This window comes from Hyperolius riggenbachi, chromosome 12 (assembly GCF_040937935.1).
Source record: "Hyperolius riggenbachi isolate aHypRig1 chromosome 12, aHypRig1.pri, whole genome shotgun sequence".
Lineage (NCBI taxonomy): Eukaryota > Metazoa > Chordata > Amphibia > Anura > Hyperoliidae > Hyperolius > Hyperolius riggenbachi.
This window is the reverse complement of record NC_090657.1, coordinates 200,594,367-200,619,331: the sequence shown is the minus strand read 5'-3', so window position 1 is coordinate 200,619,331 and position 24,965 is coordinate 200,594,367. Positions and strand designations below refer to the sequence as shown.

The window sequence follows — 24,965 nt, the reverse complement described above, 5'->3', positions numbered from 1 at the left end:
TCCCACACCTTAGAATTCCCCCTCTCCTTTCATGTTCTGAATCCCTGATTGACCCCACAGTATAAATCTGCCTCCAGTCTGTTGTGTTCATGTGGTGTAGGTGTTACATTTCTCAGGAGTCCACAATGCATGTAAGAGGACACTGCACAGTGTATAGCGAGACAATTTATGGAGAGGACACTGCATAGTGTATAGAGAGGACACTGCACAGTGTATAGAGAGACAATTTATGGAGAGGACACTGCACAGTGTGTAGAGAGACAATTTATGGAGAGGGCACTGCACAGTGTATAGAGAGACAATTTATGGAGAGGACACTGCACAGTGTATAGAGAGACAATTTATGGAGAGGACACTGCACAGTGTGTAGAGAGACAATTTATGGAGAGGACACTGCACAGTGTATAGAGAGACAATTTATGGAGAGGACACTGCACAGTGTATAGAGAGACAATTTATGGAGAGGACACTGCACAGTGTGTAGAGAGACAATTTATGGAGAGGACACTGCACAGTGTATAGAGAGACAATTTATGGAGAGGGCACTGCACAGTGTATAGAGAGACAATTTATGGAGAGGACACTGCACAGTGTGTAGAGAGACAATTTATGGAGAGGACACAGCACAGTGTATAGAGAGACAATTTATGGAGAGGACACTGCACAGTGTGTAGAGAGACAATTTATGGAGAGGACACTGCACAGTGTATAGAGAGACAATTTATGGAGAGGGCACTGCACAGTGTATAGAGAGACAATTTATGGAGAGGACACTGCATAGTGTATAGAGAGGACACTGCACAGTGTATAGAGAGACAATTTATGGAGAGGACACTGCACAGTGTATAGAGAGACAGAGAGAGACTGTGTATAGAGAGACAGTGCATGGAGAAGACACTGCACAGTGTATAGAGAGACTGTGTATAGAGAGACAGTGCATGGAGAGGACACTGCACAGTGTATAGAGAGACAAAGAGAGACTGTATAGAGCAGCCTTTCTCAACCTTTTTACCTTGGAGGAACCCTGTAAATAACTTTTGGATCTCAAGGAACCCCTGCAAACAATGTTTTGGTCTCGAGGAACCCCTACATTTATTTTTCAGGAGGCATGCTCTTAAAGTAGGTTAAGCTGCTAATTACACTATCTCCTATTACACTGCCACTCATTATAGAGTCTCCTGACCCCCCAGTTTAGTGCTTCTTGTTACAGTACCACCTATGCTCTGTTATACTTCCCCCACGATGGGGTAAAATGCCAAGGAACCCCTGCAGAGTCCTCAAGGAACCCTGGGGTTCCAGGGAACCCTGGTTGAGAAAGCCTGGTATAGAGAGACAGTGTATAGAGAGACAGTTTATGGAGAGGACACTGCACAGTGTATAGAGACATGGAGAGACTGTGTATAGAGAGACGGTGTATGGAGAGGTCACTGCACAGTGTATATAGAGACAGTTTATGGAGAGGTCACTGCACAGTGTATATAGAGACAGTTTATGGAGAGGACACTGCACAGTGTATAGAGAGACATAGTGAGACTGTGTATAGAAAGACTGTGTATAGAGAGACAGTGTATGCAGAGGACACTGCACAGTGCATAGAGAGACAAAGAGAGACTGTGTATAGAGACAGTGTATGGAGAGGACACTGCACAGTGCATAGAGAGACAGTGTATGGAGAGGACACTGCACAGTGTATAGAGAGACAGTGTATGGAGAGGACACTGCACAGTGCATAGAGAGACAGTGTATGGAGAGGACACTGCACAGTGCATAGAGAGACAGTGTATGGAGAGGACACTGCACAGTGCATAGAGAGACAGTGTATGGAGAGGACACTGCACAGTGCATAGAGAGACAGTGTATGGAGAGGACACTGCACAGTGCATAGAGAGACAGTGTATTAGGAGGACACTGCACAGTGTACAGAGAGACAGTGTATGGAAAGGACACTGAACATTGTATAGAGATACAGGCATAGAGAGGACAGTGTACAGTGCAGAGGACACTGCACATTGAACAGTATAGAGAGGACGCTGCACAGTCCACCGTATAGCGGACACTGCACATTGTGCAGTATATAGAGGACACTGCACAGTATATAGTATAGAGGTCACAATACAGTATAGAGAGGACACTGCAATGTGTACAGTATAGAGAGGACGCTGCATACAGAGGACACTGCACAATGTATAGAGAGACAGTTTATAGAGAGGGCACTGCATGGTATAGAGACACAGGCATAGAGAGGACACTGCACAGTGTATAGAGAGACAGTGCATGGAGAGGACACTTCAGAGTGTATAGGGTGGATTTCTCTCTGTTTTTCTTCTGTCCTGTGCAAGAGTTCAGATCCACTTGAAGAATCAGTCGGCCTGCTTAGGGAATCATTTCTTGTAAAGAGGGTCAGAAGGACAGAATGATAAATGACAGCATGTAATGCGTTATAAATGAGCTGCTTACTCTGAGAAGAGGAATTGATTATGGCAGGGGTGATGTATACTGACAGTAAATATGGATTTTGAGTTCATAGGACTTCCAGAGGTGACTGTGTGGCCACAGATGGGTGAATCCCTCATTCCCTCCTGTACATTTGTGGTTGTCACATGATGCTGCTGCTGCTCTCTGGGTTGGCATTGCTGGTGGGGGGAGGTCTGACAATCGTCACCCTCGGGTAAACAGCATCACACAATCCCTCTGGTGATGGTATCTTCCGAGGTCTCTCCTCAGTCTCTTGGCACAGCCTGCCAGTTGGTTTTACAGGCCTGCTTGGCGCCCGCTGTGTGAACAAGGTGCCGTCTGTCCGAGGTTTGGCACAGAGACAGCTTTTCTCTGGAAGCAGAATTCTGGTCCCAGAGGTGCCAGTATTTGTGATGAGGCCGGCAATACTTCCATCCCACAAAAACATGATCCAGCAACTTCTCACATCCCACTTACAGGAACACAGCCGGGGAAATTCAGCTCTGAAACCAACTTGGGCCAGAGCCCATCAGATAAATGGATCTCCGTCTTGCAGTGATGTTATGTACAGTGGTAGAGCCAGCCCTGTACTCTGCCGGGGCAGCCGTGAGAGCCACTCACCAGCTTATCCTAAACTGACCTTCCATGCCCTCACTCCCTTCACCTTATCTCTGTTTTCACTTCTCTGCACCTGTGACTTTCCCCTACATCTGCAGAAATAGTCACCTCCATATCCCGGTCACTGGAAGTAATTTATCCTGCAGGAAAATTCTGCAATACTCTTTTTTTTTTTTTTATGGGGATGCCAGTAAGCAGCCAATCAGTGCTCACGTCTCATCAGTACAGAGCAGTCAGGTTAGTGAAAGCGGAGTTCTGATTGGTGGATGAGGATTGCTGCACTCTGATTATTGCGCTATGGCTGCTTACTGGCATTATCTACCTAACAAGCAAAGCACAATAATCACAGTGCAGCAATCCTCATCCACCAATCAGAACTCTCCTTTCACTGACCCAAATGCTCTCTACTAATGACTGCTTACTGGCATTATTTACCTAACAAGCAATCAGTGTTCACTTCTCATCAACACAGAGCAGTCAAGTCAGTGAAAGCTGAGTTCTGATTGGTGGATGAGGATTGCTGTACTCTGATTAATGCGCTTTGCTTGTTGGGTAAATAATGCCAGTAAGCAGCCAATCAGTGCTCACGGCTCATTAGTACAGAGCAGTCAGGTCATTGAAAGCTGAGTTCTGATTGGTGGATGAGGATTGCTGCACTCCAATTAATGCACTTTGCTCGTTAGGATAATCTCATTATCAAAATCATTTTATTGAGATCTTCCTTCTTTTGTATTTTTTATAGTATAAAGTGATTGGGAAATCTGGCAAGGAGAGTTTGGAGGGCTTCGAGTGTTGCATGTAGAATAAAAAGAGTGGGATTGATTTACCAAAACAAAACTACTGCTGTGAGCCCAAATTCCTGATTTTCAGCTGGAAGGACTATACTTATGGCCAGTTTTTTAAAACCATTCTACAAAAGTGCTGTTGGAGTGTCTAGTGATTGCAGGATGTGGCCGTCCTTTCCTTCAGAATTCTGTTGTGTGGTGTAACTCCCTCCCCCAGGTTTGTCAGCTCGTCTGTGTGTTGCAGAGACGCTCTCTTAACAGACACTGCAAGTAAAATAAAAAAGGCTTATTCAGAGGCTGTGGAAGAAGTAGAACGTGTAAAAGGAGCAACCATGGGAGTAGCAATAGCTCCCACGATCCCTGGGGGTGGGAAGTTGTCATGGGTCCCCTAGTTAACTTACCATTAGAAGGGCTTCTTGCCAGGCTGCTGTGTGCATTCGTGTTTATAGATGCCTGATTATGCACTTGTTCTGATTCCACTGGCTGCATATTGGTTCCAGTTAAACTCAGCCAAAAGATCACCATGGCAACCAGGTAACTTGATTTTATTAACATAGGCTCTATAATCCTGTCATGTCGGCTTTCCTTTATAACTCCCGCCTATATTAGTCAGTGTGTATTGTTGGACATGTTAGCCTCTGCTGCATTTTCTCTGCTAATTTGATAGTGAAAGTGTTGCTGGCGGTCACAGCCACAGGAAATGATTACCCTCTCTTTGCCTTCTTTATGTTGCTCATACTTAATTATGCTTCCAGTTCTCTCACCACTGAAATCTGAGTAATTAATGAGAATATTCCATTAACGGATCCTCCTCCCGCTGCATACAGAAATAGAGTCCTGGATACCCGATGAGGACAGCAGGTTTAACTCTTTCTTGTGGAGCCACTGGCTCTCCTCCCTGACAGATGCACTTGTGTACGCACATCTTTTGTGATAGTGTTAGGTGACAGTTTACCTATGATTGCTGTGCAGATGCTGTTTCGCCCTCTGCTGAGCAGCACATTCTGTTTTACGGAAAGAGGAGGGGGTGAGCAGGAGGTGCCCCCAGAGTGAGCTACAGCTTGGGAGACTTGGTCAAGGATCTCCAAGCTAGCCAGTCTCCCAAAATGATGATTACCGTATTTTTTGGACTATAAGACGCTCCTGACCATAAGATGCACCCAGGTTTAGAGGACAAAAACCAGGGGAAAAAAAATGTATACTAAACCTGGTGCATACAGTACATGGTGAAGGGGCATCTTGGGCACTTTTCTCCCTTTGTACCTCATGCCCCCTTGTACTTCTTGTGTCTCACTGTGTCCTCCTCTGTCCCCATGTGTCCTTGTGTCCTCCTCTATGCCCCTTTGTGTCCCCCTGTGTCCTCTGTTTGTCCCCCTGTGTCCTCCTCTGTCCCCTTGTGTCCTCCTGTGTCCCCCATGTGTCCGCCTCTGTCCTCCTTGTGTCCTCCTCTATGCCCCTTTGTGTCCCCCTGTGTCCTCTGTTTGTCCCCGTGTCCTCTGTTTGTCCCCCTGTGTCCTCTGTTTGTCCCCCTGTGTCCTCTGTTTGTCCCCCTGTGTCCTCTGTTTGTCCCCCTGTGTCCTCTGTTTGTCCCCCTGTGTCCTCTGTTTGTCCCCCTGTGTCCTCTGTTTGTCCCCCTGTGTCCTCTGTTTGTCCCCCTGTGTCCTCCTCTGTCCCCTTGTGTCCTCCTGTGTCCCCCATGTGTCTGCCTCTGTCCTCCTTGTGTCCTCCTCTATGGCCCTTTGTGTCCCCCTGTGTCCTCTGTTTGTCCCCCTGTGTCCTCTGTTTGTCTCCCTGTGTCCTCCTCTGTCCCCTTGTGTCCTCCTGTGTCCCCCATGTGTCCGCCTCTGTCCTCCTTGTGTCTTCCTCTATGCCCCTTTGTGTCCCCCGTGTCCTCAGTTTGTCCCCGTGTCCCCCTCTGCATGGGCACAGTACAGGGAGTGTCTGACATTGCGGCGGGTCGGAGATTTGTATTGGCCGGCGTTCACAAGTCAGGAACTCCCTGCATTTTGACTATAAGACGCAGTGACTTTTTTCTGCCACTTTTGGGAGAGAAAAAGTGAGTCTTATAGTGCAAAAAATGCAGTGATTATAATTTACGCTTAGATGCCCTTCCCATGATTGTGGGGTTTTATTATTTGTTATTGTTTTTTTTTTTTTTACAAAACCCCGCCTCTCACACCTCTCAGGCTTCATAAGAGTAAATGTTCGAAAAAGCTCCCAAATACCTTCCATTTTGAAGTCACATGACTGTCATTCCCTCGGGAAACACTTCCTTCCAAGTCTGCGGGAGTCATGCTGGTTTTTAGGAGGGGGGGGGGGGGGGGGGGCGTGGCAGACCTGCGAGGGGGAGTGGCCAAGCTTCCATTCAAGCCCCCTCCTGTGACAGTGGTAGTCTGATAGAAGGGTTCTCCAAAGACTTTAAAGTGGACCTGAACTCAGAACATTCTCTCTGCTCTAAAAGATAAGCAACCGCATAATAACCTTTAAAGAAAAACATTTATTTGTTACAGATGATACAGATCCTGCAGTAAATCTGCAGTGTGTCTACTTCCTGCTTTCATGGAAGCAGACATAGGGTTAACATCCTGTGTTTACAAATTAGCTGCTCTGCCGTGAACTGCCAAGACTCCTAAGCTGACAGAGCTGAGAGATCACATTACAGTTGTGATCGGTCACAGATGAGGAGGAATCAGACAGGCTAAACTCTCTAAATACATACAGGGGGCATTTCTCTGTTTTCCTTCTGTCCTGTGCAAGAGATCAGGTCCACTTTATAGAGTTTTTGCAGAGAAACATTATCTTTGAGTGAAAGTGGCTCCCAGCATCTGACTGGACTGAATCTGAATTTATTTTAGGATTTAGCCATACAAATTACCTTGCAGGTACTGCATGGAAAATAATGTAATGAATAAAATTGCTTATTTTTTTTACAGTATTACTTTTTTTTTTTTTTTAATTTGTGAATTTTCGGCCATTTTTCAAATCTTAGTTCACTTTGATTTAAATTCTGAAATACGACATCTTTATTGCTGGCAGATGCTTCTCCGCGGAATGTTCATTTACTCTGTACTGAAACCAATAGAAGTCAGTAAAAATAATACCTTGTTTCCTAGAATGCTCTGGGAGGAGAATTCCGCATAGGTAAACAACCTAGGCTGGGACATCCCTGGGAAGGTGGGCCACATACTAATATACAGCCATATATACAGTAGATATAGATAGTCTTTCTGATGCTGAAACCAGGATAATTAACCTAAAATTGGATATCCTGAATTATTTACTACATTCTACTGTATGTCACTACAATGCCACTTTACACGTAACCCAGTAATGAGAGGAATTAGTTTCAGGCATCTATTGCTTATGTCTCTAAAAATAAAGCAGAAAATGTTAATCAATGTAGCCATATACATGTAATCGAATGTACAGCTAAGTGTTCTCTAATCATAAAATGAGTGAGTCACCTGTTCACCTGTTTATATGTTACCTAGTTGTCGTTGCTATAATCTACTAGTATGATTAGTCATAAGGTTGAAAACAACTCAAATCACCTTTAAATATCACTTCAGCCTCATTAGATTGTAAACATCGGCCTGCTAAAACTTGTCCATCATAACAATTGGTAGATCGCCTGATCACCGCTCCAATTGTCCAGTTCAGCTGGGCGCCTGGTCTAATCAACCAGCCTTATAGGTTTGTGGTTGCTCTGAGATAAGGTAAACCCGACAATAATCCGATATTGCACCTATTCCATCTACTCCAAATTTGCTTACTCTAGGAACGCATGTTAACTATCTCACTGCAATGTAGAATTATCCTCAACTGTATGCTGTATGTTAACAAATGTTTTCAATTCCATTCTCTGTATTACTGCTTCTGAAAATATAATACAAATACATTGTTGAAAAAAAATAAATAAAGCAGAAAATGAGTACTCAGTAATGACAACCCTCACATTTCTCTCCTGATAGGAGGTGCATGAAGCTTTATGTGAATTATTTTTAATGTACTGTTATGTCTTTTTTTTCCCCCACAGAGACAGAGACCATCACCTGAAGACCTACAAGTCTGTCATACCTGCCAGCAAACTGGTGGACTGGCTGATCTCACAGGTGACCACAAGAATTGTAGGGCAGGGGTGTCAAACTCAAATAGACAGAGGGCCGAAATGAACCCCCCCCCCCCCCCATCCCCTCATTTAGAATGATTGCACATCACCTGACAATTTGCCCCTGCATGCTATAGCCGCGGTGGAAAAAAAAACCCTACCCCTTAGTATTGGTAGGAAGGTAGCCAGGTATAGGTGCCCCCAGTATAGGTAGCAAGGCATAGGTGCCCCCAGTATAGGTAACAAGGCATAGGTGCACCCAGTATAGGTCAGCTAGGTAGGTGCCCCCAGTATAGGTAGACAGGCATAGGTTCACCCGGTATAGGTTAGCTAGGTAGGTTCCCCCAGTATAGGTAGTCTGGCATAGGTGCATCCAGTATAGGTTAGCTAGGTAGGTCCCGCCAGTATAGGTTAGTCGGGCATAGGTGGACCCAGTATATGTTAGCTAGGTAAATGCCCTCAGTATAGGTTAGCTAGGTAGGTGCCCAGTATAGGTTAGTCAGGCATAGGTGGACCCAGTATATGTTAGCTAGGTAAATGCCCCAGTATAGGTTAGCTAGGTAAATGCCCCCATTGTAGATTAGCTAGGTAAATGTCCGCAGTATAGGTTAGCTAGTCAAATGCCCCAGTATAGGGTAGCTAGGTAAATGCCCCCAGTATAGGTTAGCTAGGTAAATGCCCCCAGTATAGGTTAGCTAGGTAAATGCCCCCAGTATAGGTTAGCTAGGTAAATGCCCCCAGTGTAGGTTAGCTAGGTAAATGCCCCCAGTGTAGGTTAGCTAGGTAGGTGCCCAGTATAGGTTAGTTAGGTAAATGCCCCCAGTGTAGGTTAGCTAGGTAAATGCCCCCAGTGTAGGTTAGCTAGGTAGGTGCCCAGTATAGGTTAGTTAGGTAAATGCCCCCAGTGTAGGTTAGCTAGGTAAATGCCCCCAGTGTAGGTTAGCTAGGTAGGTGCCCAGTATAGGTTAGTTAGGTAAATGCCCCCAGTGTAGGTTAGCTAGGTAAATGCCCCCAGTGTAGGTTAGCTAGGTAGGTGCCCAGTATAGGTTAGTTAGGTAAATGCCCCCAGTGTAGGTTAGCTAGGTGAATGCCCCCAGTAGGTAGCCAGCCTTAGCCTCCCCCTCCTTCCCCAGCCGCCGCTCGTTTACCTCCTGGAGTAGGCGGCCCATCCTGTATTGAAGTCCGCTCTCCTGATCCTCTTCACTGCATGCCTGGTGGCGCGGCATGCAGCACAGGCATCAGCAGTAACGCTAAGATAGAAGAGCGGCTCCCCAGATAACGTTGCGTATACAGGAAGTACTTTCTGTGTACGCGCCTATTATAACTGAGCCACTCTGCTGTCTTCCCATCACAGCTGAATCCTATGCTGCATGCCCGGTGGCGAAGAGGATCAGGGGAGCGGACTTCAGTGCAGGACGGGCCGCCGACTCCAGGAGGTGAAGGAGCGGCGACCAAGGAGGAAGAGAGCCTATCCTCCAGACGCATCCAGGGGTGGAGCAAGGGAGTGATAGAGCGTAGACACGCTCTATTACCAATACAGGAGGGAGGGCAGCACAAGCGTCATCAAGGGGCGGCAAGAAAAGATGACAGGTGGGAGGGGGCGGAGCCGGGAGCGTGGCCGCAGGCCAAAATCAATGTTAATTAGAACACCACTGGAGGGCCAAGTTTTATGGCGCTGTGGGCCAAATTTGGCCCGCGGGCCAGAGTTTGACACATGTGGTTTAGCGTGAGATCAAGCTGGAAATATTTTCTGAGGTCGTTATGTGGAGGATTTAGGCCCCTTTAAGAATTTGTGTGCGATATATGTTTTTGCTAATTCACATGTGTCGCACAACTGCTAGGATTGCATTTGATTTATGAGATTTTTCAGATGCTGTTAATGTGCAGAAAAGAAATTGTCTGGGATGTCCAGTGTGTTTTTTCTACAACAGACGTGCGATTCTCTTGTCAATGTAAATCATTACAAAAGGCGGAAAAATCTAATTTGTTGCACGAAAATAGCATCTAATTTTCAAGTTAAATGTCAGGAGGAGGAACCCACTGTAGGGAATTCTCACCACTGAGGGGATAGGAGGAGCAACCCACTGTAGGGAAATCTCACCATTGAGGGGAAAGGAGGAGCAGCCCACTGTAGGGAAATCTCACCATTGAGGGGACAGGAGGAGCACCCCACTGTAGGGAAATCTCACCACTGAGGGGTAAGGCGAGGCAGCCCACTGTAGGGAAATCTCACCACTGAGGGGTAAGGCGAGGCAGCCCACTGTAGGGAAATCTCACTACTGAGGGGACAGGAGGAGCAGCCCACTGTAGGGAAATTTCACTACTGAGGGGACAGGAGGAGCAGCCCACTGTAGGGAAATCTCACCATTGAGGGGACAGGAGGAGCAGCCCACTGTAGGGAAATCTGACCACTGAGCAGCCCACTGTAGGGAAATCTCACCATTCAGGGGACAGGAGGAGCAGCCCACTGTAGGGAAATCTCATCACTGAGGGGGCAGGAGAAGCAGCCCACTGTAGGGAAATCTCACCACTGAGGGGTCAGGAGAGGCAGCCCACTGTAGGGAAATCGCACTACTGAGGGGACAGGAGGAGCAGCCCACTGTAGGGAAATCTCACCATTGAGGGGACAGGAGGAGCAGCCCACTGTAGGGAAATCTCACCACTGAGGGGGCAGGAGGAGTAGAGAAATCTCTCTGCTGCAGCCTCTAAAGCAGGGGTCTCAAACTCGCGGCCCGCGGGCCATTTGCGGCCCTCGATACAATATTTTGTGGCCCCCGCCGGCAAAAGCAAAAGAGACACGGAAGCGAACTATTTTTGCCTATTTTACCTTACAGTTCGCTTCAGTGCTCCCAAGTAATCCGCCGCATCCCCGCCGCTAAACGAGGGCTGCAGAGCCCCCAAATCCCCCGGGCAAACATCCACGACTGCGCTGAGGGGCAGAGCTTCCAGCTGTAGCTCTGCCCCTTCTCACGTCAATCGCCGCACGGATCACCACCTCTTCCCACCCCTCTCTGTGAAGGAAGAGTGAGAGGGGCGGGCAAAGGCGGCGATCCGTTGCGATTGACGTCAGGAGGGGCAGAGCTGAAGCTGAAAGCTCTGCCCCTTCCAGGAAATGCCGGTGAATTGCCCCCCGGGCGATTTGGGGGTTGTTTTGCGGCGGGGACACGTAAAATCCCTTATGTGGCCCAGCCTCATCCTGATTTTGCCTCCTACGGCCTCCAGGTAAATTGAGTTTGAGACCCCTGCTCTAAAGATATGTAGGGCCATGTGTGCCTTTTAAGAAATAACAGTTATTTTTGTTTTTGGCGAAGTTGCCCTTCAGTTCTTCTTGTGATGTCATAAGATGTTCTCCAGATTCTAGGCGGAGTACTTAAATCTGTTTGGCAGTGTTTGTGTTTCTCTGCAGTCCCGAAATAATGTCCATTCCACATTTAAGTGACATTTGCAGATAAACAATGGCTCTGATTCCATCCTCTGAGTTTGCCAACATTCTGAAGTTTGGAGACGCGCGAGCTTCAGTGACATCACTCCCCTGGTGGTTGACATCTCTGTGACCCATATCTGGAAGTCACTGACAATCTGTTGGAATCGGAAAAAGTTTTCTCAACTTTTCCGCCTGTGTCTTTCGGAGGAATCCAAGCCATGCCGTCTCTTTCAGTCATGGAAACAATTTGAGAAAAATAAAGCCGTAATGATTTCCGTTTCTGAGTCCCTCTGACGGGCTGGGAAAAATCAATAAAGCTCCCTGACGTTTAGCGAGCAAATTTGGCTGCCTGCAGCAAGTTGCTCCCAACAATGCCCCTAATTAGCCATAAAAGAATCCGCTCCCCAGTTTGCTGCCATAATCCGTCTGTGACGCTTTAATAAGACTTCCTGTTTTTGTCCTGCCAGGACTAAGGAGCTATTTATACAAAGTTTGAATGAACGGTAGCGGGAGGGAGATTTGGGATAATTGTTAGAATGATTTGGTGAAGGATTCTGGGTAATTTGCGAAGGGCTAGGCCAAGCATTGTGATAAGATGATATATAACGTCTCTTGTCTGTCTTCTAGGGAGACTGTCAGACGCGAGAGGAGGCCGTCGCTCTTGGCGTTGGGCTGTGTAACAATGGATTCATGCACCATGGTATGGACCTGTAACAACCAACCAGTATCCGATTCATGCTATCTAATTTTAATAGGATGAAACATGTTGGGAGAGGTGGCAGAGCTTGCCAAAGCAGGCAGCATCTGAATGACTACCAGCATAGTTGTGCAGAGCCTATTTATAGGCAGGGGACACATCTTGCAATCAAAACAGATGCACCAAATTAACATTTATGGAGGATGTTAGCTTCCAAAACGGTTTGCATGCAAAGTATTTCATACTGGACCCTTCCGCCACAATGAGGCCATCCTTTTGGAAGGGACCCTAACCTAATTAACAACTGAGCATAGTGTTAACCTGGGAGCAGCTGGCCATAAAATGGTTTACACATCCAGGGCAATTCACCTTTACACCAGAGTTTTCTCCAAGGAGATCATTTTTCATCATCTAAAATAACTTTCCAGCACTTTTCAACTCAAAAAGTACTAAAAAGGTAAATGAAAAAGTTCTATCAAAATTATTTTGAGCATTTTCTTGCTTTCTGGTGGCTTAAAAGGCCTTTTATTGACAAGTTTAAAACTATCACCCAGGAGAAAACACAAGAGAAGAAGTTAATTGCATATGGGCCCCCAGCCTCTGTTGTAGTCATTCAGATGTGGCCTGGTCTTAGGATGCGCTGCCATTTCAGGATGAGATATGTGTTTTTATTGGGCGTTTTTAGACGTGGACACCCCCTGTAGCATCATGATGCAGCCCTGTTGGTCTTAAATATGACTTGACGCAGGGCGATACGGGTAGCAGGTTCCAGGTAGTCAGTGAGTCTCAAATATTACAGCTGGCACCGAACTTTTTCCGTTTGTCTCTGATTATTGTCAATGGAATGTTCTGATTGTTCATTGTAAAATCTTGTGGGAGATCCACAGGATGTGCTGAATACAAGTTACCCCAAGTCATATATCATTCTGGATACTGGTTTACCTAGTTTATAATTAGGGATGGCCAGTAAGGTATAAATAATTCTGAGTTGATGCAACTGATTGGTCCATTTCCAGGCTGTGTAAAATGTGCATCAGCTCAGAATTATTTTAATCTCATTGACCATCCCTGCTTATACTGCTTGTATATGCTTAAAAAAAATGTGTAAGATTTCTACAAACAGCATTTCTGTTACTGAAAATTCTTTATCACAGAGAAAGTCAAAATAGACCTATTGTTTTTAAATGTGTGTTTGGGTTGGGTCAGTCTTGTGTTGGGGTGGGGCAGAGCATGTTTTGGGGGTGGGGTGGGGTAGAGCAGGTGTTGGATGTTGGGCAGGTTTTGTGTTGGGGGTGGGGCAGATCTTGTGTTGGGGTGGGGCAGAGCGTGTTTGGGGGTGGGGTAGAGCAGGTGTTGGATGTTGGGCAGGTTTTGTGTTGGGGGTGGGGCAGATCTTGTGTTGGGGTGGGGCAGAGCGTGTTTGGGGGTGGGGTAGAGCAGGTGTTGGATGTTGGGCAGGTTTTGTGTTGGGGGTGGGGCAGATCTTGTGTTGGGGTGGGGCAGAGCATGTTTTGGGGGTGGGGTAGAGCAGGTGTTGGATGTTGGGCAGGTTTTGTGTTGGGGATGGGGCAGATCTTGTGTTGGGGTGTGGCAGAGCGTGTTTTGGAGGTGGGGCAGAGCAGGTGTTGGAAGTTCGGCGGATCATGTGTTGGGAGTGGGGCAGAGCGGGTGTTGGGAGTGGGGCAGGGTTCCTTGCGTTCCCACACCTGCCTTTGGAGTTTTGGGTGTAGGGAGAGGCTTTTGTAATGGTTGCTGCAGCAATGCAGACCTAGAAACTCAGTGCGAAGGTCCCACCAGGGGATTTATTTGGTCTGTTAATTGAAATCTGAAATGGTGGGTTTGAATGGACTTGGCCCTAAAAGAAAACGTGTTATGAAGAAATATGGGAGCTGCCATCTTTTTTTCTCTTTTAAAACATGTACGTTCGTGGCTGTCACGCTGATCCTCGTCCTCAGACCCAGAATCGGTTTGCAGAGTTTGCGATCTGACTGTTAAAGTGGACTTATTGCTTTCTTGTTTTCTCCTCTGTGTTGAGTCTCTATCCTACAGACAACTTTAAAGTTACAGTACAGCAAAAATAAACTTATGAGATAACGGCCTCAATTCACTAAACTTATCTCCTGTCTTTAATAACTCTTCTAGAGTTGTTACCATGGTGATAAGGCATGTAGTACTCAGGAAACATTTTACCTCAGGCAAACCTAAAGTTAACTCTTCTGTCTTTAAATTAACTCTCCAATCCTTAAAATAACTCCAGAGTTAAAGACAGGCTGTTAATTAACTGCATGTGAAAATAACTACAGAGGAGGTAAATTAACTACAGAGGAGGTAAATTAACTACAGAGGAGGTAAATTAACTACAGAGGAGGTAAATTAACTACAGAGGAGGTAACTTAAGGAATGAAGAGGTAAGATAACTCTCTCACGTGTGGAGGTAAATTTTCTCTTGCCTTATTATCTCTAGCATGATCTTAGTGAATTGAGGCCATTGAATTGTATGTGTAGTACCGATAATTAATAGAACATTAGTAGCAAAGAAAAGTCTCATATTTTTATTTTCATTTATTTTGCTTTATTTATAACATTGCATCATTATTTAAGATAAAACAGGGCGCTCTTACAGCAAGCTATAGGTATATAGTCCACAACTGATCATAGTACATAGTAAAAAACAACAACAATACAGGGACAATAATGATTTTTTCTGATGGTATGGGGAAATTTGTGACAGAGTCCACAAAGTCCTTCTTCCAGCCCTCTTAAGGAAAAAATGCTTCAGACTTCCTGAATCATATGGTTAAAGTTTACGCTCACCAGAAATGACAGCTGCCCCTCTCAGGATCAGCCAAAAGCGCTTCTGGCCCAGCCAGTGTTTACTCAGTGTTCCAGCGTATCTTCCTTCCTCTGCTTTTTGCTCAAATCATGAAAGACAGAAGAGACACTCCAATAGTGTAACACTGTATGCTGCAAATGGATTCTATTTCACCCGTGCTCCCGGTTTAACCAACAGCACCCAGTGCTCCCGGTTTAACCAACAGCACCCAGTGCTCCACCACCAAATGATCAACAAAGCCTCTCACCACAAAGTCTGGCTGACCCAGCACAGACCAGCAATTATCACTTCATAGATGACACCAGGCGTATTCCCTTATTGGCAACTCTCCTAGGGCTCAAACAAGGCCAAACATAGTGTAAAATCTTCTTTTATTAAAAGGTTTAAAACGTAGTGCACTTACAAATTAGTAGAAACAATTGCGCATATAAGATCCTGTAGAGCTCTCTCAGCGTCCCTCGCTCCTCTAGGCCACGCCCAACTAGTTTCGTCCTATGACTCATCAGGGGCTAGGGCCAATCAGAGCGAGAGGACGCTATATACATTCCCCCCGCATCACATGATACACAAATCAATGGGGCTCGACATAGTTCACTCGTCATATTCTCAGGCGCCACAATTGGCTGGCATTTCTAAAGCACAGCCCCTCCTGGGGATAAGGGCTTGTTATTGGCTGTGCATCCCTAGCTTATCATCCCCACATTGGATGTTCCCGCCCGAACTACATTTCCCATCTGCCCTGCTCCTTCCTTTTCCTTATTCAGCCAGGGTTGTGATAGGGTAAACTAGGTCACGCTTCTGCCGTCATGCTCTGTATCATCTGCACGGAAATGTTCCATGTCCGTGCTAGAACGCCAGATACATTGCGTCCCCGGCCTAAACTACATTACCCAGCATTCCTCTCCTATACCTCCCAACCTGATCTACGGTGGCTGGGAGATCCTTTCTGCTCTAGCCTTACCAATACAATCGTATGGAGAGGATTTCCTCTGTAGGGAGGAGCTCCTTTGTAGTTAACCCCTCACTGTTCCCACAAGGGGGCACTCTCCGCAATGACTGTGATCTAAACTTAACATTGAAATAGAGTAAAGGACTCAGTGTTTTGTTATCAGGGTTCTACTTAAACTTATATATGAATCGTGTGAGGAGGAGTTCCTCTGTGAGGAGGGATTCCTCTATGGTTAGCCCCTCACTATTCCTCTAAAGGGGCACTCTCCGCAGTGCCATTAATCTAAACTTAACATAAAAATAGAAGGACTCAGTTTTTTATTTATTAGGATTCTGCTTAAAGCTTTTGTGGGGCCTCTTTTAGGGAGGGGGGGAGAGAAGGAAGAATAGAAATGGGGGGGTGAGCAATTTACATTTCCCCTTATTCTTATATTTCTACTTATTGTACTCATAACTCATGAATCATGCTGAGCCCCTCCTCCATTACCATGTGTGGGTTATAATTACCCATCCCATCCCCCCAGATAGGTGCCAGCTACCACCAGTCCATCAGTACATAACATATTTGGTGCTAATAAGCACATATCAGCCGACAATGCACATCAATAACGTCCCACTGGTTCACCCATATGTCACCATCCCAACACACATTGCAGACAGCTAATGGGTGTCCCATGGTGCGATCAGTAACCCCACCACATTTCCTAATCATCTGCTATAAAACAATTGATGTCTAGCTCAACATTCAATCCACCTGGCACCATTGTGTGTAGTTCATAAATCCATTTTGTTTCCATTCGTGAGATTTCTCTAATTTTATGGCATCCTCGCCATTTGGTTGTGAGTTTTTGTATTCCACAGAATTTTAGTAGGGCTGGGTTACGTCCATGTTTTTCTAGGAAGTGCTTTGATACACTATGTCCCCCAAAGCCCCTCTTTATATTCGCAATGTGCTCACCTACACGTTTTTTAAGGGATCTTTTAGTCCGTCCCACATACTGCAGCCCGCATGGGCACCACAATAGGTAAACCACATGCGTGCTGCAGCAGTGGATAAACTCATTAATTTTGTAGTTTTTCCCAGTCTGGTTTGACATGATTTCTTTCAACTTAACTCCCTGTGCTTCCTCACATGTGGTGCATTGTCGGCAAGGGTAAAAACCGACATTACCCCATGCATCCGTCTTATTTTTTATACTTGGACCCTCTACATATGTTTTGACCAGTCTCTGCTGTAGGTTCTCCGCTCGCCTGTAAATAAATTTTGGTTGTTCTGGAAGTACTTTACCCAGAATGGGGTCATTCCTTAGCAAGCCCCAGTGTCTCTTATAAATTCTTTCTACTTGTCTATATTGGGAATTAAATTGTAACAATACCGCATGTTCGAAAGCGCTGGACCTGCTATTCCCTTGATTCTTGGCATTCCTGGAAGTGTGCAATAACTTCTCTCTCCCTTCTGTCGTATTTGCGGTTTAGAAACCACACTCTGTATTTTAAGCTGTAAAGCAGAGCTAATGACCTTTTGAACTTTCCTGCAGTAAAACCTTATCTGAAGCTGTCTTTAACGGTTTCCTGACTGTTTAAGCTGTTCAGAATACAGGACTGAGTTCCACCAAGTTGGTCAAATAGCTCAGAGAAGCTCTTTTGCATAATTAACAACTCAAGTTTTTTTTTTAATTTCCTCTTGTACTGGAAAACAACCTAAGACTTTTTTTTTCTATGCTACTGGTGTTCTATTTGTTAGTCGTACTAAACATACAGTTCATTATCTCATACGTTTATTTTTCTCTTAAGATTTACTTTAAGTATACATATTATTCAGTGCAGTTATAATTTGAAGGCTATTTTCCGTCCGTCAGGTCAAAGCTGATATTTTGATGTTTTTTGTTTTTTTCTGTTGCTTCGTGTCATCAGCTGGCTCTTTTTATAGCAGCGTCTTTGTTGTGCGGTCAGGCTGCCTTGAGCTGCGCCAGGGACCTCAGACGAGTGCAACGGCCTGTAATTATCCGTCAGAGAAGGGGGGGGGGGGGGGGGTAGACACTTGTAGCTGGTGCATAGCGCTGTCCTGTGTGTGTTAGACACTTGTAGCTGGTGCATAGCGCTGCCCTGTGTGTGCTGTGTGGGTTAGACACTTGTAGCTGGTGCATTCCGCTGCCCTGTGTGTGCTGTGTGTGTTAGACACTTGTAGCTGGTGCATAGCGCTGTTCTATGTGTGCTGTGTGGGTTAGATTCTTGTAGCTGGTGCATAGCGCTGCCCTGTGTGTGCTGTGTGTGTTAGACGCTTGTAGCTGGAGCATAGCGCTGCCTTGTGTGTGGTGTGTGTGTGTTAGACACTTGTAGCTAGTGCATAGCGCTGCCCTGTGTGTGCTGTGTGTGTTAGACGCTTGTAGCTGGAGCATAGCGCTGCCTTGTGTGTGGTGTGTGTTAGACACTTGTAGCTAGTGCATAGCGCTGCCCTGTGTGTGCTGTGTGGGTTAGACACTTGTAGCTGGTGCATAGCGCTGCCCTGTGTGTGTTAGACACTTGTAGCTGGTGCATAGCGCTGCCCTGTGTGTGCTGTGTGGGTTAGACACTTGTAGCTGGTGCATAGCGCTGCCCTGTGTGTGCTGTGTGGGTTAGACACTTGTAGCTGGTGCATAGCGCTGCCCTGTGTGTGCTGTGTGGGTTAGACACTTGTAGCTGGTGCATAGCGCTGCCCTGTGTGTGTTAGACACTTGTAGCTGGTGCATAGCGCTGTCCTGTGTATGCTGTGTGGGTTAGACACTTGTAGCTGGTGCATAGCGCTGTCCTGTGTGTGCTGTGTGTGTTAGACACTTCTAGCTTGTGCATAGCGCTGCCCTGTGTGTATTAGACACTTGTAGCTGGTGCATAGCGCTGCCCTGTGTGTGCTGTCTACACATTGTACAACATACCCAGAGTGACTGCTGGAACTGTCATCATTTCCTGCGGCAGAGACAAGGAGCCCCATCCTCTCCTGACACAAGGACAGATCTGTAATTAACGGGAACATTTGTAAACGGACACCGCTGACTGCATCTCCAGTCACATAAATGCCAGCACTGCTTTCAGCGTGGCTGGGCTGAAATTAAATAGCCTGTTATGAGATGTAATTGTTTTTATTACAACTTGCAATTAATTTCTGAAAAGCTGCAGTTGAGGAGTTTTATCTTGTGGTCTCTGATATTCCTAATGCTTCTGAGCGAGCAGATCTGCAGAAATCTCTACAGCCGTATTTTCTCTGCTTGTCGTATCTGATCAGGTGTACTGTATACTCCCTATTAACCTCCCTGGCGTTCATTTTTCCCAGGATTTCTGCACAAAAAGTGATCTAATTAATTTTCATCACCTTGTTTTTCCTGTAACTTGCCAAAATGTGTCAAGCAAGGGTCTAGTATACAGTGCAGGAGAGTATTAATGTGTTTAACTGTCAATACCGCCAGGGAGGTGAAGCAGATGGAGCTTGCTCTCACCTCCCCAACCCAACCAGCAACACCCTTAAGGGGCCCGTACACTGGCCGATTTCAGCCATCGATTGACCGATCGATTCTATAGCATTACAGATTTCGATCGATTTGATCCATCTGACAGGATGGAAAATCTAGGTCAGTCTGCTGCTGGCAGCAGATCGATGGCCCATAGAGTTGCATTGGATCTAATGGTCCAATAATGCATTTAGATCGATTTCCAATAGATTTAATCCTGAAATCAATTGGAAATCTGTTCCTAGTGTGTGGCACACATCAGATATATTCCTGTCAGATTCGACTTGACAAGCGTCTGCCAGAAATCTATCTGATGGTCAAATCTGCTGCAAATCTACAAGTGTATGGCCACCTTAAATCCTGTTACACATCTTAAGTTTTGATTGGCCTATTTTTCCACTTCCTTGTAGTTTGAGGGTCAACAGATTTTGAACAGATTGTGTAGGTAAATCTTCATACTACATGGTGGTGGTAAAATACCAGATGTAACAGGTGGGCCAGAGACTGCTTTTGAGATGTTAATCATTTTGAATTGATGCAAAGTTTAGTTGAATCTTTAGCTGGCCATACACTATACAGTTTTTATTTAAAGCGGACCTGAACTCAGAACTTCCTCTACTATACAGTTTAAGCAACTGCAATAACCTGCAAAGAAAAACATTTCTTCATTATAACTTACAGAACTTGCACAGAGTGGCTGCAATGTGTTTGTAGGGAGCACAGAAAGTGGTAAAGAGAGCCCGAGGTGGGCTCATAAAATAAAAAACTAGGCTACCTGATCCAGGGGCTGGGCGGATCAGATAGCTGCCAAAATCGCCACTCCTGTGGTTCTGCACTGGCCTACTATCTCTCTCGTGACCTCTGGGTCATGATGCTGGAAGGAGCGATTGTGTCTCTCATTCACAGCGTGCAGGGGGCGTGGCCAGGGAGAGAGCACTGCCCACCGGCAGATCTGGAAAGCCTGCAGGAACGCCCCTAGTGGGTGTTTTGAGCAGGGAATCCCTCTCCCCCATGTTTACCTCCGAGATATCGACAAATGTCGCTAATTTCATGAGGCCATAGTGCGGCGGTGGGGGGCCACAGAGTCTTGTCATGAGGCACAGAACATGCCTCTGTGTCCCATCTGCCCACCCATGAACCGCCTCAGGTTCTCCATAATCCTTTATTTGCATATTGGCTCAGAATTCGGCAGAATTGAAATAGACATGGTGTTCTCTGTAAAGACACAGGGTGGATTTCTCTTTGTTTTTCTTCTCTCCTGTGCAGGCAGGAGTTCAGGTCCATTTAAAGGGACTCCGAGCAGTGCAGAAACTATGGAAAGATGCATATCATTTTAAAGAGCTCTTTCTCCTCTTTCCAATGATATATAAACCACCACCCTACGTCTTTTAGTTTTCGCTATTTTCGCGATTGAAATTGCCGCGGCCGCGATTTCGATCGCGAAAATAGAGAAAACTAAAAGGCGTAGGGCAACGATTTAGGTGTCGTCAGAAAGAGGAGAAAGAGAGCTTTAAAATGATATCCATCAAGCCATAGTTATATTGTATTACACAGGACGACACTTTCCCCAGTGTCAGCAGCTCCATTTTGCTGAATGCAGCTGCTGACTTTGACAAAAAGTCGCCCTGTGTAATACAATATAACTATGGCTTGATGGATATCATTTTAAAGCTCTCTTTCTCCTCTTTCTGACGACACCTAAATCGTTGTCCTACGCCTTTTAGTTTTCTCTATTTTTGCGATCGAAATCGCGGCCGCAGCAATTTCAATCGCGAAAATAGCGAAAACTAAAAGGCTTAGGGTGGCGGTTTATATATCGTTGGAAAGAGGAGAAAGAGAGCTTTAAAATGATGTGCATCTTTCCATAGTTTCTGCACTGCTCGGAGTCCCTTTAAGTGTAATCAGTTTTCTTGATTAATTGTATCATTTGAAAAAAATCAAGCCCATCTAACATATACACTCACTATTCAACTTTTTCGAGAAATCAGTTGAAACTTTCCACCAAAGCAAGTAGATCAACAGATAAAAACTATTATCGATGTTTTTTGGGGAAAAATTACATTTCATTTCTCCATAGTCAGTTGTTTTTCTCAAACAAATTGGAGAATCAAACGTGTGTGTGTTATTGGAGTGAGCAGATAGCTGGAGATTGCTGAAGAGGAAATTAGAAACAGTGAAACGGGTCTGCAGATATCTGTCCTCTTTTTTTTATTTTACAAAGCATCTTCTTATTCATAGTTCATCTACACCCCCAATGTTCTAATAACTGCACTCAAAAAAGTTTAATTAAATAATATGCAAGTTAAGTCTGGCCCTCATGTGTTTTCTGTCTTCTCAGTGCTGGAGAAGAGCGAGTTCAAAGACGAGTCGCAGTTTTTCCGGTTCCATGCTGACGAGGAGATGGAGGGGACAAGCTCCAAGAGCAAACAGCTGCGGAATGACTTCAAACTGATTGAAAACATCCTGGCCAAGACCCTGCTGGTGAGACGAGCGTTCATGGTGGCCGCACATGTGCCATGTGTATGTCTATGGAGCGCAGCAGCTGCCATGCTACATGTCTCACCTACTTTCTTAAGCCCCGTACACCAGCTTGATTGAAGTCAGCTGAGGTGGCCTTTAACAAACACTGATAACAACCAGCTGATAATCCCGCGTGTGTACATTAGTCCGAGACTGCGGCTCTGCAAGCAATTCGCCAGGTGGATAAACTTGGCGGAGCGATGGGCAATACCTTTGTGCCGCCGCTTGCTCTTCCAGTCGCGTGACCTCATGCAAGTCCTGCTCAGTCGGCCTTCTGTCGCTCCTCCCGCATAGCAACAGACCGTGTCATCAGATATACCGCTGACTTTGTGTCTTTATAGTGTTCGCCCAGTGATGTCGCCTGAAGGATCGGGTCTCGATTCCCGATGGGCGACATCAGTCACAGGTGTGTACAGGCCTTTACACTTCATCTGCTGTCGATATCTTACAAACCAAGCATAAACACACCCAATCCCTCAGGTGACTTTGTAGGGCCAAAGCTGTGTAGGCTTGTTGCTTGCTTGCAAGCCAACAACGTGTTGTGGGAGGAGCGGTTTGGGAGTGACATCACGTGTCGGATGTGGGAAGTAGAGAGAACAATACTCTCAGCCATCGCTTGGCTAAAGTCGTCCGCCAGGACTGATTGCTGGCCAAGCGGTTGAGATGAGTCGGTGGTTACCATACTGACGCTGGTGTGTATGGAGCTTAAAGTGAACCAGAGCCGAAGCTCAGGTTCAAAACAAATTCTTACCCCGCAGAGAGGAATGGCTGCTGCTGTAGCCTAGCGAGCCCGCCGGCTCATGGGCAGCAGCACGTGGCTCCGGCTTACTGCGCATGTGTGGGCGGGCTCAGTCGGCTAGTGCGTGGCCAGGTACAAGGAAGAGGAGCTGCGCAGCCCCGATCTGATTAGCGACAATGAATTGGCGCTAATATTCCGGTGGAGGGGAAACTGAACGGGTGCTCTCAGTGACAGGGGACATTAGAATAGAGAGGGAATCCTCAAAAGGATCCTGATGCTTCACTCTCTTTTGGTAAGTATCTCATTTTGTGCACCCTTCGGCTCTGGTATGCTTCAAGAAAAACTGAACAAATTGATTATTTGGTATACTGTATAGCTGGATCCTATAGAGCCTTCAAGGTTCTCGCTTGATCTCCCCCGCTGTCCCTTTTAAATGTTCCCTCTGTCTTCGGCACTCCTTGGGCAGGCTTTGGAAGAACTCGAATCTCTGAGTATCAGTGATTAGCACAAGCCACAACTGCAGCACATACACAGCGGCAGTCCATCAGTGATTACCACAAGCCACAACTGCAGCACATACACAGCGGCAGTACATCAGTGATTACCACAACTGCAGCACATGCACAGCGGCAGTCCATCAGTGATTACCACAAGCCACACCTGCAGCACATGCACAGCGGCAGTCCATCAGTGATTACCACAAGCCACACCTGCAGCACATGCACAGCGACAGTCCATCAGTGATTACCACAAGCCACACCTGCAGCACATGCACAGCAGCAGTCCATCAGTGATTACCACAAGCCACAACTGCAGCACATACACAGCGGCAGTCCATCAGTGATTACCACAACTGCAGCACATGCACAGCGGCAGTCCATCAGTGATTACCACAAGCCACAACTGCAGCACATGCACATCGGCAGTCCATCAGTGATTACCACAAGCCACAACTCCAGCACATGCACAGCGGCAGTACATCAGTGATTACCACAAGCCACAACTGCAGCACATGGACAGCAGCAGTCCATCAGTGATTACCACAATCCACAACTGCAGCACATACACAGCGGCAGTCCATCAGTGATTACCACAAGCCACAACTGCAGCACATACACAGCGGCAGTCCATCAGTGATTACCACAACTGCAGCACATGCACAGCGGCAGTCCATCAGTGATTACCACAAGCCACAACTGCAGCACATGCACATCGGCAGTCCATCAGTGATTACCACAAGCCACAACTCCAGCACATGCACAGCGGCAGTACATCAGTGATTACCACAAGCCACAACTGCAGCAGTCCATCAGTGATTACCACAAGCCACAACTGCAGCACATGCACATCGGCAGTCCATCAGTGATTACCACAAGCCACAACTGCAGCACATGGACAGCAGCAGTCCATCAGTGATTACCACAAGCCACAACTGCAGCAGTCCATCAGTGATTACCACAAGCCACAACTGCAGCACATGCACATCGGCAGTCCATCAGTGATTACCACAAGCCACAACTGCAGCACATGCACAGCGGCAGTCCATCAGTGATTACCACAAGCCACAACTGCAGCACATGCACATCGGCAGTCCATCAGTGATTACCACATGCACAGCGCCAGTACATCAGTGATTACCACAAGCCACAACTGCAGCACCTGCACAGCAGCAGTCCATCAGTGATTACCACAAGCCACAACTGCAGCACATGCACATCGGCAGTCCATCAGTGATTACCACATGCACAGCGCCAGTACATCAGTGATTACCACAAGCCACAACTGCAGCACCTGCACAGCGGCAGTCCATCAGTGATTACCACAAGCCACAACTGCAGCACATGCACAGCGGCAGTCCATCAGTGATTACCACAAGCCACAACTGCAGCACATGGACAGCTGCAGTCCTTCAGTGATCACTACAAGCCACAACTGCAGCACATGCACAGCAGCAGTCCATCAGTGATTACCACAAGCCACAACTGCAGCACATGGACAGCTGCAGTCCTTCAGTGATCCCCAGGAGCCTCTAGCCGATTAGATGTAGATCATAGAATCCTCCTCAGTTAGCCAAAGAGAATGGTGCTTGACCAAATGGTCACAATATCATGCTCAGTGGCCAGCAAAATTGTAATTAGCAGTAGCACATAATGCTTAAATATGTCTTTCAACCTTTCACCATCATAATTCTCTACACTGGCATTCAAAACTTCAGGACAGGTGTGGGATCTACCCAGAAGCCCTTTGCGATCTTCCCGTAAATCACAATCAACGCAACGGGCACCTCTGCTTTAAACAATGGTAAGGCTAGTGTGACTTCCCAATGTATGGCCACACACCTAGAAGTGGGGAATATA

General features: G+C 46.3%; 1 protein-coding gene across 2 annotated transcripts in view; it reads left to right on the top strand.

Annotated features, from left to right (window-relative positions):
- PREX1 (phosphatidylinositol-3,4,5-trisphosphate dependent Rac exchange factor 1) overlaps nt 1-24,965 on the top strand; it is a 369,932-nt gene that overhangs the window by 267,816 nt on the left and 77,151 nt on the right. For both annotated transcript variants that reach the window (XM_068263360.1, XM_068263361.1), the window contains 3 exons: nt 7,894-7,969; nt 12,017-12,089; nt 21,688-21,830. In XM_068263360.1, coding sequence (XP_068119461.1) covers nt 7,894-7,969; nt 12,017-12,089; nt 21,688-21,830 — 292 coding nt within the window. The remainder of the gene's footprint in view (nt 1-7,893; nt 7,970-12,016; nt 12,090-21,687; nt 21,831-24,965) is intronic.